The sequence below is a fragment of the Phyllostomus hastatus genome, unplaced genomic scaffold, assembly GCF_019186645.2.
Source record: "Phyllostomus hastatus isolate PE091 unplaced genomic scaffold, TTU_PhHast_1.1 phas_contig_210, whole genome shotgun sequence".
Lineage (NCBI taxonomy): Eukaryota > Metazoa > Chordata > Mammalia > Chiroptera > Phyllostomidae > Phyllostomus > Phyllostomus hastatus.
The window spans coordinates 29033125-29049933 of NW_025333737.1; the positions used below are offsets into that span (position 1 = coordinate 29033125).

Consider the following 16809-nt stretch of genomic DNA (forward strand, 5'->3'; position numbering starts at 1 on the left):
CTGCTGTGTATTTGAGCGTTAACTGCTGTTTCCCGGCTGCTACCTGACCCCTGACTGCACGATGCTGCCACTGGCAGTGACTTCAGGGAAAAGCAGCTGTGCCTGGTTCCATATGGACCGGCGCCGTGCATTCAGGAAATACCTATGATGCGAAGAGCCATGAGCTCTATAAGGTGCTAACAGAGTGCCTGGCATAGGTAAGCACTCAGTAAGTGATAGTAGATCTATCATCGTCATCATCATCATCATCATCATCATCATCATCACACCATGCTAGGTGCTTTGGGGAATAATACAAACAATTGCAATCGAATAGGAGATGCAGCATTTACACAATTTCGTTACAAATCACCGTCCTATACTCTATGTGGTAAAACCAAGTATACAGGAGCCAAGGGAGTGAAGAGAGAAAAACACAGACCACTTGGCAAATACGCCACACGTGACATGGGACAAGCGCCAATGTATTCTTTCAGGTCTCCTTGTGATCCGAGGGGGCGGCAGCGATGGCGGTGGGGACAGCCACACAGATCACAAGACGCAGACAAACGTGCCCGGGTGCGGAGGGCGAACGAGGGCGCGAGAGGGCTCAGGAGAGCAGGGGTGTGCCGACCACACGCACCTTCCAGGGCAGACGTGAGGGCGGCACTTGAGACAGAGGGCGTGGGGAGAACAATTCCATGGGAGGGGAAAGTATGACATACAAGTGGGAGTGCCCCGTGGCTGAATGAAAGGAGCGGCTGGCTGAAATGATAATATTAGAAAAGGTAAATTGGAGAAAAGTGTGGAAGGCTCCGACTGCCTGGGTGGTTTGATTTTATTTTAATGGGAAGCCTTTAAAAGGTTGTTGTTTTGTTTTTTTTTTAGTGGGAAAGAAATGGCTTGCACATTATAAACATAACCCAGTTCCAATACGACCATCATCGTGATGGGTAATGTGAAACATTCAGGTTGGCTTTGTGTTAACGTTTCTTCAGGTCAACTGGATGGATGCATTTGCTGCTACCTTCACACAATTTCCCACGTGTATTACTGCTGACTGCAAGCACGTATCCACAGGAAAAAAAAAAAGGCAGGTAAGTAGGGTAAATGGAATATCTGATGATGATCATGGCTCTGATCTCAATCTAACTGTGACCAAAGTGACTAACGCTTCTTCCAGGAGGAGGAGAGCGAAGGGGAGCCACAGAACGAGAAGCAGGAAGGAGAGCGAGCTGTGGGGGTGGTGGCGAGGAAAACTGAGCTGGAGACCACATTTTTTTTTTAGATGCTGCAGAAGCCTTTGTCTTCAGCGAGACGCTGCCGTGAAGTGCACTGTGGATGCTGCGTGTCCTGATGGAGTCACCAGCAGAAGGCACTTCTTTTCTCCAGAAAACACACGTGGGGAGGAGGAAGAGGGGAGAAGGGCTAAATACGTGGTGAGCAAGGAGACTAAACTGTGGGTGGTGAGTGCACGCGGCAGTACAGAGGTGGTGTCTTATAGGGACTGTACACTCGAAACTCATATACTGTATTGAGCCGTGTCACCCCAATACATGTAAGTTAGTAATAAAAGAATGAATACACTCTTGAGAGAGAATGACTGCCTTCCTCAGAGCTTTTCTCCCATGAGCTGTCAGCGACTAACCTCGTCCCAGGCTCCAAAGCCTCTGGGTCACACACAGGACACGCACTGCTTTGGGTGACCTCCCTTCCGCTGCAGCCCTTTGCCGCCCGAGGTTCTGACCCTGCTCTGTCACCTACTGGCCCTGACTCTCCCACCCTCAGGTCCCCTCTCCATCCTTGGTATGAGAACTTCACTTGGTAGACCCTAATGTCCCTTCAGGCCCTAAAATGCTGTGACTTTGTCATGCATGTAGGATGATGGATTTCAGCCTTTTGGGAAGGGGTGGGAGAGGGTACTTGGTGCTCTTAGAAGCAGGTATGAAAACTGCTTCCTGTCACTCTGTTAACCAAAGCAGCCAATTTCTCTTCAGTTACTTCACAGGAGGGATTGATGGTGTTTGTCGAAGTGTCAAAACCTCACTTGTATGTTTACCACGGGAGAGTGAGATCTTTTTTCATGTTCATTTAGACATGATTTCCTTTAATAAAGGAATATATAAAATTTTTTTTTAAAAAATGAGATGCTATGGTAACCGCTTTGGTCTGAATCACACATATGTTTTTGGAAAAAAGAAGGAAAATCAGAAAAAGCAATATGCAGAATGTAGTCATTTTCCTCTTCCCCCCAGGAGAGAAATCTGGCCTCTATTTTGAGCCAAGTGTTTGGAGATGGCCTAGTTAGAAGGAGAGTCCAGCAAGTTTCCAGCAGGAGAGTCAGATGCAGAGCGAAGGCAACTCCTAGCAGGGCCGGGCACTGACAAGGAGGCCTTCTCGTCTCTTGAAAAGAGCAATGAAGAATTATTTTGCCCTGGCTGGCGTAGCTCAGTGGATGGAGCACGGGCTGCGAACCAAAGTGTTGCAGGTTCGATTCCCAGTCAGGGCATATGCCTGGGTTGCAGGCCATGACCCCCAGCAACCACACATTGATGTTTCTCTCTCTCTTTCTCCCTCCCTTCCCTCTCTAAAAATAAATACATAAAATCTTAAAAAAAAAAAAGAACTATTTTGATGATGGAAAGATGCTGTTTTCTAATGAATGTGTGTCAGTTTATTTCCCATTTTAGAGAAAGTGACACAGAATGTCTTGGCGAATTAGGGAAGAAATGATTTTATTTTCCTCCCACTTGGGCAGTTGAATTCCACTCTCCCTCCCTCTTCAACAGAGGTGTGTGTGTGTGTGTGTGTGTGTGTGTGTGTGTGTGTGTGTTTCCAAATGCATTGAGACGGAATCTAACTGGGCCCTCTTCCTCACTCCGAGTCCAGTGGATGAGGGATGTTACCTGATGATAATCTTCTCTAGCCTGCCGGGAAAGCATCGGGTTGACCCGATGGTGTAAGTTATCACCTTTACCCTCACAGTTCAAGAGGTCAGGGAAGCCAAGGCTGGTCTCAGCGCTGTGCAACTGTCAGCAAGGATTAAAGGGAGTGACTCATTCTTCCTTCACACTTCACCCATTGCCATTTCTCTGGCAGCTGATCTTTTTTTTTTTTTTTTTTTAAGATAATAATGGTGCCTTGCAGAGGAAACATAGGAGGGAGAAGAGAGAAGAGACGAGGGGAAGCGGGAAGCATTAACCCTGTTTTACATCGCTCCATGTCACGCTGTCGTCCTGTCCCTTTCCCTGCGCCGCTGACATTACTATTTCCTATCTAAAAGCCTGATTCAAGAGCTTCGTTTATTTTTAAAAATACCCCTACAACAAAGCTTTAGGGCATAAGCCAGTGCCAGGAGATGAGAACAGTGCTCAGGGACAGCGTGTGCGTGGCAGGAGCCCTCTAACCACCTCGTGACGAACAAATGGACAGAAGGGCGAGGGAGCGAGTGGTGACTGACGCCCTCAGTCCAACATAGAACAGTTGAGCCAACACAGCTTCATCTTTCAAGAATAAAAAACACAAAACAAACCAAAACCCTAAAATACATGATGTGGTCCCTGACATAAGCATCATGGCTGTACAGGCTCGAGTCAAGAATGACCTGAAATCACACACGCGGGCTTGGCAGACACAAAGGAGAGTTACAATTGCTGCCTTTTCTAAACCGTCTCACCGACGCGGAGAGCGACAGGGCTGGGAGGGGCCTCCCTGAGCACGCCACCACCTACTCGGTCTCCGCACTTCACAGGTGAGTAAACAGAGGCCCAGAAAAGTTACGTGATTTGTCTAAATGCACGCACAGTTCAGAAATGACTGAGCTAGAATCGGAACCGGGGTGTTTTGGCTTCTAATCCAGGGTTCATCCTACTGCACGACACCACAATTTACCCAAAAAAAAATTTCCCCTGGTTATTCGGGGCCCTGAAGCCCTGAAGTTGCTACTTCAGCTCAAATCAAGCGCTAAACGAGACTGGGCTTCCTGATTCCACGCAGAGAGAATGTGATGACGGTTCAGAAGATGAAAGAAATCAACGTGCAAGATCAGCTCCTCTGGTGAGTCTGGAAACGGAGGCACGAGAATCCTCCGGTCACAGTGGTCACCAACAAATGGAACTCGAATCCCTGGTGCAATGAGCACAATGGCCCGGACTGTGAAACATGGGGTTGTAAATCCATGAAAATATCCACGAAACTTTTATGATATTAAGTAGGGCTTGATGGCAACCATAGGCCTTGGGCAGCTGTTAAGAACTAGGTCTTAGGCCAAAATGTATTGACCATCATTGTGTTGAAATTAAGATACTTGACATTTTTTTCTTGCCCATTTCTCCCCATGGCCCTCCCTACCTCAGCTGTAGCCATTTCTAGGATAAAGACTTTCCCCCAATGAAACTACGCTCATGGCACAGAGCAATGATTGGCACTTTCTTTTGGCCTCCAGGTGGAAACTCTTCCCATAAGTAAGGCTCAGAAGAGATGCGAGCAATGGCTTAATATAATGTCTTGAACCCACGATCGGTTCGCTGTGCCTGACTCCATATGGAAGTCACTACATGCTCCCCGATATTTCTCACCAAGGCCAGGGAAGATGGGGGCGGTGGTGTTTCTGAGCTGAAACACAACCACTTTAGTCTGACATGAGTTATTCAAGGGACTAAAAGGGGGTGATCGCTTCTCAGCTAATCAAAATAAACAAGCACCTATACACCAAGGCAGGTCATTTTGCCCCACATGGGTTCTTTCCATATATCTCTACAATGCACATAAAATGTCAGCCGGTAAAAAAGTGATCAAGGCCAGAATAACATTTAACTGGATTAAGAAAACCAGATAGACCCTTGATATCTGTGAAAGCTATGGAAAAGAACAAACACACAGGACCGGAATCAGAAATCAGCAGCAACAAGTGGCTTTGGAAAAACAGACTGACAGGTTTCTGAAACAGCATCGTGTTAAGGGAGGTCTATTTTCATGTGATAACCATTTTTGTTCAATAGCACTGACTTTCAGTTTGCAGCAAATCTGATCCGTTCAATTCGGTTGCCTGCTGCACAAATACAAATCTACTTCCAACATCACAGTCACATTTATGTAAGCATCTGGGAGAGCTCAGCAAAATGCCCCTGCCCTTTGGCAGTCCTAGCATACAATTATTTCTTAGCCATCTCCTTATGTTGCATTTTTTGACATTGTGAAAACCAGGGGCATAAAAATTAACTCCAGAGAAAGAAATGACTAAACCAAATCTTATTATTTAAATCTACGTTTCCCCACCCATTTTTCTCTGAAAGCCAATTCTGAATCAAATTAAAAAAAAAAAAAGATGGCAATACATTTTAGAGCATGAAAAATAGTTTAAGCATGATAACGGAACCAACTTGTAAAATATAATTACAAAAAGATTACAACAATGTTATCGCGAACATCTTACTGGTGTAAATTGCCTAAACTCATGCAACATATGTCATTCAGAATAAAGAGGAAGGAACAGCATTTTTAACACTAACTCTACGTAGGAAACTGGATGCCAAATACTCCCATCTTCAGTCACGAAGATCCTTTAGTTAACATATTTGTACTAGCTATCGAAATGAATCACAAAGAATAAACACGAGCAAAGGAAAACCAATTCACCTTATTTTAACAGAGATTATTAAGCTAGGAAGGGCCCGTGTAGTAAGCATCCTATGTTATCTCATTCAAACTATCTGCTAACAACAGCAGGAAAAAGGGTTTTATTCTTACCAATGAATTTCTGAGGCATTGAGCTTTTTCGTTTTGCCACATTGCTTGCTAATCTGTCCAGAACGAGAGCTCTTTCACTTCCCATCTCTGCTTTGATGTGTCTTGCCTCCGCACTTGCTGGTTTGGGAAAATGTAAAAAGAAGAGGGGAAGAAAAATAACATTGGTAAGTGGGGGAAAAAGAAGAAATAAGCTGGAAGGAAAAGTGTCAGAGGTGCACAGTCTTTTGTTACCGGTTATTACTGCTCAGGTTCCTGCTGGGGGACCTGCTGTGGGCAGTGAAGCCAGCACCGGGGCACATTCAAATCTTGCCGTCCTAGTGCTGAGATGGGAAAGCCCAGCCCATCCCCCCCAACAGTACCTTCATTAGCAAGAGGAAGTATTAAATAAACAGCCTGGACGTGGTTGGTTGCAAAAAGATAGATAGATGGAGATCTTCTAACCTCCAATCAGCCTTCTTTCTGATTCTGAGTAACTGCGTGTGACACCTGCAGACTGATATAATTCTTCTTAACAACTTTGAGAGGAAAAAAAAAAAGCATGGTGCCCCAGATTTACTGCTCTGTTTATGTTAATAGCACTTTTGAAAATAGATACATTTACCGAGACAGCAAGAAATCTACTCAGTGATTTGTGTATTGAAATTCTGAGTGGTTTCTTTTTCTTTCTTTCTTTCTCTTTTTTTTTTCCAGCAGCATGCTCCTCTCAGTGCCTGTCTTTTAAAATTCTATCTCTCTGGGCTCTGCATTATCTGTTTCGTATGCTCTTCACAGTTAAAAATGGTCTCAGTTAAAATTTCCCTGAGCAACACTTCTGTCTTGAAATTAAAGAGCAATTTGTATGATGCATTTTTATTACATTTCTAATGAAAAATGTGAATAAAAACTGCCTGAGAATGTGGTCTGGTTGTCAGTCCATGAGCAAAGCTCGCAGGGGTGCAGGCCTGTGGCTCTCAGAGGTGCCCGAACATCAGAACCACCTACAGAGCACGTAAGACGCACCTGTGCCCAGGCTCCCCTTTCAGATCAGTGAACTCAGGACCTTTGATGTAGGGGCCTAGGCTGTGGTATTTTTTTAAAGCTCTCCAGATGATTTAAAAATGCAGCCAGAATGGAGAATCACTAGAAACATATCTAATCAACTAAATAGTTCATGGGAATGAATAGAGTATAATTCATCCTTGTGCAGCAAGCAGTCCCCACTAAGAGTTCATGTTTCAAGTTCAAAGAGGTACAAGCTGCTCCAAATACAAGGCTTTACGCTGTAGCATATGATACTAACCCGGGCCAGATATCAGCAAACTCTTCTTATAAAGGGCCAGAGAGTAGATATTTTAAACTTTAATGGGACACATCCTCTGTATTCCATAATCTCAGTTTGTTTGTTTTTTTTAAAGATTTTAAAAATATTTTAAATTTATGTTTCAGAGAGAGGGGAAGGGAGGGAAAGAGGGAAGGGGAGAAACATCGAGGTGATAGAGACACAGCTCCACCAGGGATCAAATCGGCAACCCAGGCACGTGCCCTGACCTGCGATCGAACCAGTGACCTTTCACTTGGCGGGGCGACGCCCAACCAACCGAGCCACACCGGTCAGGACAGCCTCTGTTTTTTTTTTAACCCAACCCACTAGTCTTTAAAAATGTAGAAACCCCTGTGCACAAACAGGCTGCTGGCTGCATTTGGCCCGAGGGTCGTGGTTGCTCTCTCTTGCCTTAGGCAAACGTATTGCAATACTAAAAACATTTCTCACTGTTTGATTATCAGCATTTTGAGAGGTTCGAACTGAAACGAAGCATCCATACATTGCTAACATCGCTACGGAAAAAGGACTTGAAATTAGTTAAATGACAAGAGTAAAAAGCAAGTGATGATTGCAGAATAGATTTCCCCCAACTATACACACGGACTTAGGAATTGTCAGTGTCTGCTCTGGAGTTGAAGTTTGCTGTGCGAAGAGTTTCTAATATATGGAAACCATGTCACCAATTCCGTGGTCTCTCAGACACTCAGTACCACAAAGGGACATGCCCAGAGAGGCCACTGGCCACCTCTGCAGTAAAAGAGACAGGAAAAGGTCTCCAAGGCAAGACTGTCAAGTATGGGCAGGGCAAGGGAACCTAAGCCAAATTAGAAAAAGAGAATTCAAAGCATTAGCTATTTTTCATTTCCTTATTGCAATGTTTTTTTGTTTTGTTTTTTTTTTTTAAACACTATGCCAGTAGTCATTATACAATAAATTATAAAATGTAGGATTTAAAAAAATCAGCAATAAAATGAAATCTGGCTCCAAAAAATGATTCAGAGGATGATAATAATGATGACCATATTTACTAGACTTTGTGAGTTTCTAATAAAAAAAAGAATTCTATGCTCTGAAGAAATAAACCCCAGCCTCCAGTTTAAGCTATGAACAATGCTACCTGTGCAAAGAACACAGTGAGGGCCAGAATAAGAGGCCTGGGCAGCTTTCTGGCTGGCGGTGAAGAACCACAACTTTGGCTGACTATTGTCGCAAATAACTGGCACTTGGGTGACAGGACGCTGCCACTGAGTGAGGTGGATCCAGTCTGTCTGGCACAGGCGTAAGTTTAAGTGACCAAACAGGAAACTATTCTACATGTTATTCTCTTTCACACAAACCACTGCCAGATGTGGCACGACCCAGATCCCCAAGAGCAGAGAGATGAAAGTCAGAGGCCCGGGATCTGAAGTGAGTTCCTGAGGCTGCTAGGAGGAGGCTTTTTCTGAGAAGCACCCGAGAGGCAGCCGAGTTTGTGTTTTGACTGTGAACGTGCATTCTGGCACGAGCACCTTTGAGAGGACTCGATCTAGGCGAGACGCCTCCCACTGCCCTGTATTTACTATCAAAAAGATTTGCAGTGACAGGAGAATGCAACGGGGACTTCAGGAATTTTTAACTCTGTCCCCACTTACCACTATTATTAGTCTCTTCAGTCACTCCTCGGGTGGTCCTGGCACCGCCTAGAGCTGTGTTCGTTCAGCCCCAGGACTTTCCCCAAGCCTTCTGCTGCCAGTCTAGTTTCCTCCTTGTCTCTCGGCAGCCACTGTCTAAAGCCACTATCAGTTACCACAGCAGCCGTCTGGGGACCCACACTCAATATCCTCTGTATTTGGGAGATGCTAAAAGTGGGGCTACACTGACCTAAATAACGTAATTAGGGCATGCCACTAAAAGGCAACCCTCCGAGATAACATCACCTTTTATCCCTGGTTACTCACCAAGTTTGTCTTGACAGTTATTTCTAGACAAGCCTTACCCTGTAAACCAGTGACCAAATGACTCACATTTAAAGCACCAGATTCTGGAGGTTATGGATAGACAGATAATTCGAGGCATGGGTGGAGACTTTCCCATTTCCACAGCTCCGGTTAGATCGAAAGACATCCTCTGAAACTAAACGAGAGGACTTCATCCACCCACACCCTCCCTCAAGACCTCAACACCAAGAGCCCAACTCTCCTTGTACAGATGAATATACTCTGGTGATTGTTAATGTTCATAAAGATGGAGTTAACTGCGTTTGGTGATTGGCCAGTTAGGCAAAGGCGGAGCCTTCCAGTGAATATGGCACCCTCTCATTTTCTTTCCCAAACTGCTAGCCTTGTGCCTTGCAGTTCCTGGACAGCTGCCATAACAATGCCACCAAATGGGTGCCCTTTAAAACGCAGAGAAACGCTTTGGAGTTAGCCAAACTTTTGAGGATTACAAAGTGCTTAGGCAATACATTGAAAAAAGGCAAATAAAATTTGATAAAAAAGGGGACTATTTGGCTTTTGGTCCTCTACTTCAACTTTAAGACCCAACCGTCTGTTTATACAAACAGTCTAGACTTGCTATCTTGCTGCATCAGAAGTCTCAGAAATGTAAGTGGAGGGAAACCAGTTTGGCAAGATAGCAAGGGAACAAGATAATGGCTTTACATGACGAAATAGGAAATCCGTTCCTGGGTGGTGTTTGGCAGTTTAATGTTGCAAGGGGTGGGTGTGGGGAATACGGGATGGGGGAAAGGACCTATGTGCGCACTCGGTTCACGAGTGAGCCCAGGAGGAGTAGGGCCGTAATTCTGGATCAATTCTCCCTCAGGCCACTTGCTTACTCTATACAGTGGATACATGCATTTTTAAAAGGTGATTTTAAAGACACATTGAAAAAGAATAATAAAATGAACACGAAGTCTTCCTGACGGCATAGATTTCTACCTTTAATCTCTGCACGAGTCTGAAATAATGTGTGTGGTGTTTAGTTAGCTGTTCCCGCGATACCGTTTCTTGTCTCCGAGTGACTGCAGATTGAAGTGTGTGATTTATTGTATTTTGGTTTTGGTTCCAAGTCCTGCATCGGACCTTGAAGAGTTAAATGGAGCTCAAGCAAGAGGCATGCTTCCTGTGTCTTCTCTGGTGTCAGTAGCTAATGGGGAGCGAGGCAAAGGGGCGCTTTGGTGCAACCGGAGTTGTCTAACAAGAGATTGCTATCAGAGACGGAGGCACGTTCTAACAAAAAGGTTACATAAAATTGTTGCCTTTTGGAGCAAGTGGAGTGAATATCACCTGTGAGATAGTACTGATTTTTAAGTAGAATAATCAGATGGGAAAATAGGCTTTTAAGACATTTTAAACTTTTTCCTGTGGTCTGCTATGTGGTAAAAATATGTTTGTTCTGAAACTCACATGCCTGTTATTAGCTCGAATGAAACAATGAGAATGAAGATAAGAGGTTTTAACTCCTAGATGCATAAATGAATATAATTATTCAATTACTTTAAAAAATACTCTTATTGCTAGCGCTCATCACACAAAAATATGCCCCGCTCCAAGTATTCATAATTGGTGTGAAATGAAGTTAAATGAATCTCTGTGCCAGCTGTTAGTCCCTTTCTGGAATAAGGAGCAAACTAATGAGAAAATGGGATCTGGGGTCCTCTGCATCCATCCTTCTTTTCACACGTACTCCATTAAGACGGCAGCACCGGAGGACCTCGGTGATGTCACTCGTGATGTGTGGGGAGGAAGCGCGCCCTGAAGCAGCAATCCCACGCGTCTCTGTTAGACCTCTGCATTGTACTGGCAGATCAAGGGTCCGTTCCCTTGTTGGACTGGGACTTTTTCAAGGGTACGGCTTTAACCTTCACTTATCTTTATAAACAGCTCCGACCTAGGGCCTGACACATACAGAACATCACAAATGCTATCTGAATGAAAGACAAATGATCAGTAAGGCCAGAAGTCCTCTCGCCCAGCACAGCTTTCCCTGGCAGACTGGACTCCGGGCCGAGTTCTTTTCGTCTGTTCTGCTTCCGTAAAGGCTTGGAACCACCCTGCGTCCTGATGGGGCAGGTCGGTCCCAAGGCATGTCTCTCACACTAGGCTGCACTTCCATTCACAACAAGCACTCGATGCGTCAGTGTGGCGTCCACAGGAGCAAAGGAGCATCATTCCTCTGAGAAGCTAGGGATGAAGGGGAAGAACGCACCACTGGTGGTACTCTAGCCGTCAGGCTCAGAATGGAACGCTGGGTCCAGACTGGGACTCCCGATTTTAAGAAGGAAACAGAAAAGGAAACCATATAGAGACCGGTGGCAACAAGCATGAAATTGGCTTGTGTTGGATTAAACATTCTTTACATACTGGATTTCAGGAAAAATCATGGCAAGTGGTTGAAATATAATAGAGAGTAGTATATTTACTGACATGCAGTATTGATTATACTTGATTAAGCTGTGTGTGACTTTATACACTTTGTAACCTGAAACCGCCATTACAACATTTTTGTTAAAAAAAAAATCAAAACTTGCTGACTTAGTTAACCCTTTATTTTTATTTTTTTTGCTGAGGCTTAAAGTATGTTGCACGCATCCATCAAACCACCTTATGACATGCAAATTAACTCAGCCTCCGTGTTTCAGCATTTCCTGAATCACCTTGTACCACTAAAGATAGCTAAAATACTTCCTTTGATACCTCCCTGCTTTTAAATTCCTAAAAAATGTTACGGGGGTGGGAAGTAAGGTGGTAACCTTACTTCAAAATCCAAAATTTTGAGCTTAGTGTTCATAGAGGGTAGGATACTGATGCCCCCACCCCAACTTCCAGGAGACTCAAAACACACATGTATGCATCTGTATATGTGTATTAGTACACGTGTTACTATATTCCTTTGCTAAGCAGATAATTTACAACCTTTTAAAAATATAGCCACATTTTCCAGAAGTGAAAGAAGCAGAAAAAACCCACTGTCCATTAACCGATGAATGGATAAATAGCATATGGTAAGTCCATAGAATGGAATATTATTCAACCATAACGAGAAATGAAGTGCTGACACGTGCCAGAACACGGGTGACCCCCGAACACAGTACGCTCAGGGAAGGGAGCTAGGTATCAAAGGCCATGTCCTGTATGGCTGCATCTACGCGGAGTGTTCAGAATAGGCAAGTCCAGAGAGACGGAAGGCAGAAGGGTGGTTGCCAGGGGCTGGAGGGAGGGGAGAGGAGGTGGGGAGTGGCTGCCGGCGGGGGCGGGGTTTCTTTGGAGGGTGACGAGGTGTTATGGAATTGGATACTGGTGATGGCTGGATAACTTTGTGAATGTATTAACTTTGTGAATGTAAAACTACTAAATTGGACACTTCAAAAATATGAATTTTATGGTATCTGAATGGTCTCTTCCACATATTTTTGAAAAGAAAAAATATAGCTAATCAGCCCTGGCTGGCGTAGCTCAGTGGACTGAGCGCGGGCTGCGAACCAAAGTGTCGCAGGTTCGATTCCCAGCCAGGGTACATGCCTGGGTTGCAAGCCATAACCCCCAGCAACCGCACATTGATGTTTCTCTCTCTATCTCCCTTCCTTCTCTCTCTAGAAATAAATAAATAAATAAATAAATAAAATCTTAAAAAAATATATAGCTAATCATGAACACAATGAAAGTTCTGGTGATTTTTAAGTCAGTCACTGAATTTTTGATAAGTCTCAATTTCTTGATCCCTAAAATGAGGAGGTAGGATTAGATACTCTCTTTAATCTTTCTAGATTTAAATATTAATGGTCTATTTGTAATATAACAGATTTTCATAACTTGGGATTTCTCGCAGTAAGAGCTTTGTCCGTGGTCTGAAATATGACACTACAGGTAAAGATACCCAGGTACTGCCTGACTAACCTTAGCATGTTGCTTGAGATATCAAAACCCACAGTTTGGGTGGGTTTCTCTTAAAGAGAGTAAACATTTCTCTTTAGAAATAAGGAGGAAATCCAACTCCTTGATAAAACCAAAGATGCCATCAGGATAAAAAGCAGAAGCAGTATAAACCAACAGAATTCAGTTGGCCAGCTCCTAACACCATAAAATAGGCTTTATCTACAACGAAATTTCCTCTCACTCAAAACGGGTACAGTTAAACTACTCATGATTTCCACTCCATTTTCCCTGAGTTTCACGTTATTTGTGTCATATTTTTGTAATCTTTCTGCTTTAGAACGTTCAAACTATTCAGCTGCAACTACACCTGTCAGACGCCAAATCTCATGAGGACTCGTACCTAAGCTAGTGGTTCGAGTGACCAAAAAAAAAAAAATCATCAGACAACCCCAGCTACAGAACCAGGCTGGCGGTCAATGGGCTGAGACAAAGGACAGCGACAGAGATGTGACACAGCACAGTTTCAGGCTGTTTGGACTGAAGAATGAAAAGGAAATAAAACCCCAATTGATATATGGCAAGGATCTAGTATTTCTTTTTTTCTTCCTTTAGGATTTTATTTATATATTTTCAGAGAGAGGGGAAGAGAGGGAGAGAAACATACACCAGTTGCCTCTTGCATGCCCCCAACTGGGGACCTGGCCCACAACCCAGGCATGTGCCCTGACTGGGCATCGAACTGGTGACCTTTCCGTTCACAGGCTGGCATTCAACCCACTGAACCACATCAGCCAGGGCTGAGTCTAGCGTTTCAACCAATCAGCACTAGACATATAGTTCAGAACACTGAATAAAGTTTGAAATTCCCAAAACCAAACATAAGCATGACAACAAATCTTATGACTAGACAGGTACATGATTTTGGGGCCTTGTGCAAAGAAAACCCTTGCAGGTTTAGTCAGCTGTGCCCTAGCCACCCTCAAGCTGCTGTGCTCTCAATGTCTGCTATTTCAGTTCGTGGAAACAGCATTTTCCCCTCACACGCCACATCGATCTGTTAGAAAGTCCTCCTGGTGCTACGTTTATATGTATTTAAGAATTAGAACACGTCTCACTGCTCCTACCACAGCCAAGGCACGATTTTCTCTTGCTTGAATGATGGCCATGGCCTCCTAACTAGACTCTAATTTCCTTTCTCACCCCAGAGACAATCTATTCTCAATAGCGAGTGGAGTGACTCTTTTCAAAGGAGACGTCCAATCATGTGACTTCTGTTCAAAACGCTCTGAAGATTTTCAATGTCACTTAAAGTAAAAGTCGAAGTTTTTTTCAATGGCCTACAAGGCCCTGTAAGGTCTGCTTCTCCATTTCCTCTCTGGCCTCACGTCCACTCCTATCACACAGGACTATTTCCACTTCTTCGAACTCACGCCCCAGGGCCTTTGCACTTGCTGTTTCCTGGTTATCTTCAAGGCTCTCTCTGCATCCCTTTCGAAGCTTTCCCGGTACTTACTTCACTTTTTTAATTCATTTATTTTTTAATTAAATCTATTGGAGTAACATGAGTTAATAACATTCTATAAATTTCAGGTGTACAATTTTATTTTTGTTATTTATTTTGGAAATTATATGTTATTGATTATGCTATTGCAGTTGCCCGAAGTTTTCCCCCTCTGGCCCCCCACCAGCAACCCCCACTCCCTCAGGCAGTCCCCACATCAGGTGTACAGTTTTGTAAGGTGACACATACTCTACTGTGTGTTCAGCACCTGAAGCCTAGTCCCCTTCTGTCACCATATCTTTGATCCTTTTCACCCTCTGCATCTTCCCCGTGCCCAGCATTTTTCTTGAAACTATTTACTACCTTCTCGTATACTGTACTAGTTACTCATTTACTTTGTGTGTGGTCCGCCTTTCCCCACGGAAACGTGAACTCCACAAGGGCAGGGTTTTCCGGTGTTCGTATTGACCCTCGCGTCCCGCCGCCCGGAACGGCAGCTGCTCGCGGATGGTGAGCAGCAGCGCGTGCTGCGTGGACTCACCGGTCTCACCCAGGTCAGTGCTCTGCAGAAACGTCCGGCAGCGCTCCTTGTGCTCCTCCAGGGAACTCCTCTGCTTGTAACTCCTTCCGCAAAACTCGCATTTATAGGGTTTCTCAACTATAAGGAGAGCACAGGGGGCACGCAGTGACCCTCAGGGTTACAGAACGAACAGGCGGTGAATCGGAGCTCTGCAAAAACTGCCCGCTGGGAACAGAGCACTGAGCGCAGCCGGAGAACTGGGATAGTCCTGCAGCTGCGTGACTTTTAAATTTGGTAAAGTGAAGAAGGGTTATGGTCTATGGTGGATTATTATGTTCCACTATTCTTCGAAAGGAAAGCCTCCTTTTACTGATGAAAGGATGTGGATTTATTTTATTATTTTTTTAAATATTTTATTTATTTATTTTTAGAGAGGGGAAGTGGGGGAGAAAGAGAGAGAGAGAGAAACATCAATGTGTGGTTGCCTCTCACGTGGCCCCCACTGGGGACATGGCCCACAACCCAGGCATGTGCCCTGACTGGGAATTGAACCTGCGATGCTTTGGTTCACAGCCCGCGCTCAATCCACTGAGCTACGCCAGCCAGGGCAGGATGTGGATTTAATGATTAGCATTGAACGTGGTGGTTTGGCTCCAGGTCCAATCTTGCTTCTTTAGGAAACAACATGGGACCTTTTTATTCTTCAAGGAAGTTGGTGTGGTGTGAGAATGAACTAGAAGGAGATCACCTATGGGGTGACATCCATCTGACTGTGCGTGAAGAGCGCTCTACGGTGTGGGAGTCAGCCGTTCAGCTAGAAACTGGTGGCCTTGGTAGAGCATCGACATGTTTTGATAAAACCAGCTCACCCTTGCCAAGTGGCTGTGCCAAAGGCTAGGCTACATCAACAAAAACGGAGGGATGAATGGAGGGTATTTTTGAATACTAGAAATAAGAATTGAAAAAATGACTTCATCTTAATTTCTAAGATAAAAAAAACCACAAAGGTTTCTGCAAAAGTTCATCCATATAATTCAGGCCCTTTATTGTCCCGACTCTTCCAAAAGCGCCATGGCTTAAAATATGTAAATAATAGCTTGGACTCCGTGTGCAGGACTGGCCTTTCTGATCTGTTGATGAAGGGTGCTCTGTAAATTCGTCAGAGTTTTAGGAACTGAGATTTTAAAGTTCTCTAATCCTCTTGCTCTGTTTAAAACGGAGCCTTTGGGACTTACAGCACTCAAAGGTCCTTATGGAATCCCAAATTGAAAAAAGTGTACATTTGCTAGGGCTAACAACAGTAAGTTTCCGCATTAATCGGTGCCTGGTAAAATCTGGCTTAAAAATGACTACTACTTAGCCCTGGCTGGCGTAGCTCAGTGGACTGAGCGCGGGCTGCGAACCAAAGTGTCACAGGTTCGATTCCCAGTCAAGGCACATGCCTGGGTTGCAGGCCATGACCCCCAGCAACTGCACATTGATGTTTCTCTCTCTCTCTCCCTCCCTTCCTTCTCTAAAAATAAATAAATAAAATCTTATTTTTTTAAAAAATGACTACTACTATTGGCCCTTCCTTGAAAAAAGCAGCAGAAGTGAACTGCTCTCATTTTGGGGACCAGACTCAGCCTCAATGCATTACTCTGAACACTGAGCTGTAAACAAAACCCTTCCTTTGCTATTTATCCATTGATGGTGTCTCACAGTGGATTTTGTTGGGGTTGGCTTGATTCATCCTGAGTCTCTGAACTGTGACCAGCTGAGGACCTGGGGCTGGGTTCTAGTCAAAGCAGTATGTGGATTGACTTAAAAACAAAACTTTTTTTTTTCTTCAATTAAAATTTTGTCAGATAACATCAAGAACATGAGGTCCCAAATTTGAAAAATAGAGTCAGTTTTATTTTTC

The 16809-nt window shown here is 44.2% G+C and overlaps 1 protein-coding gene across 5 annotated transcripts in view; it reads right to left on the reverse strand.

Annotated features, from left to right (window-relative positions):
- IKZF3 (IKAROS family zinc finger 3) overlaps positions 1-16809 on the reverse strand; it is an 80574-nt gene that overhangs the window by 8667 nt on the left and 55098 nt on the right. For 2 of the 5 annotated variants that reach the window (XM_045837088.1, XM_045837087.1), the window contains exons 6-7: positions 14928-15044; positions 5728-5844 (exon numbers count right to left, since the gene is read on the reverse strand). In XM_045837088.1, coding sequence (XP_045693044.1) covers positions 5728-5844; positions 14928-15044 — 234 coding nt within the window. Of the gene's footprint in view, positions 1-5727; positions 5845-5958; positions 6228-14927; positions 15045-16809 lie in introns of those variants that run through there. The other 3 variants (XM_045837089.1, XM_045837091.1, XM_045837090.1) reach the window with 3 other exon arrangements.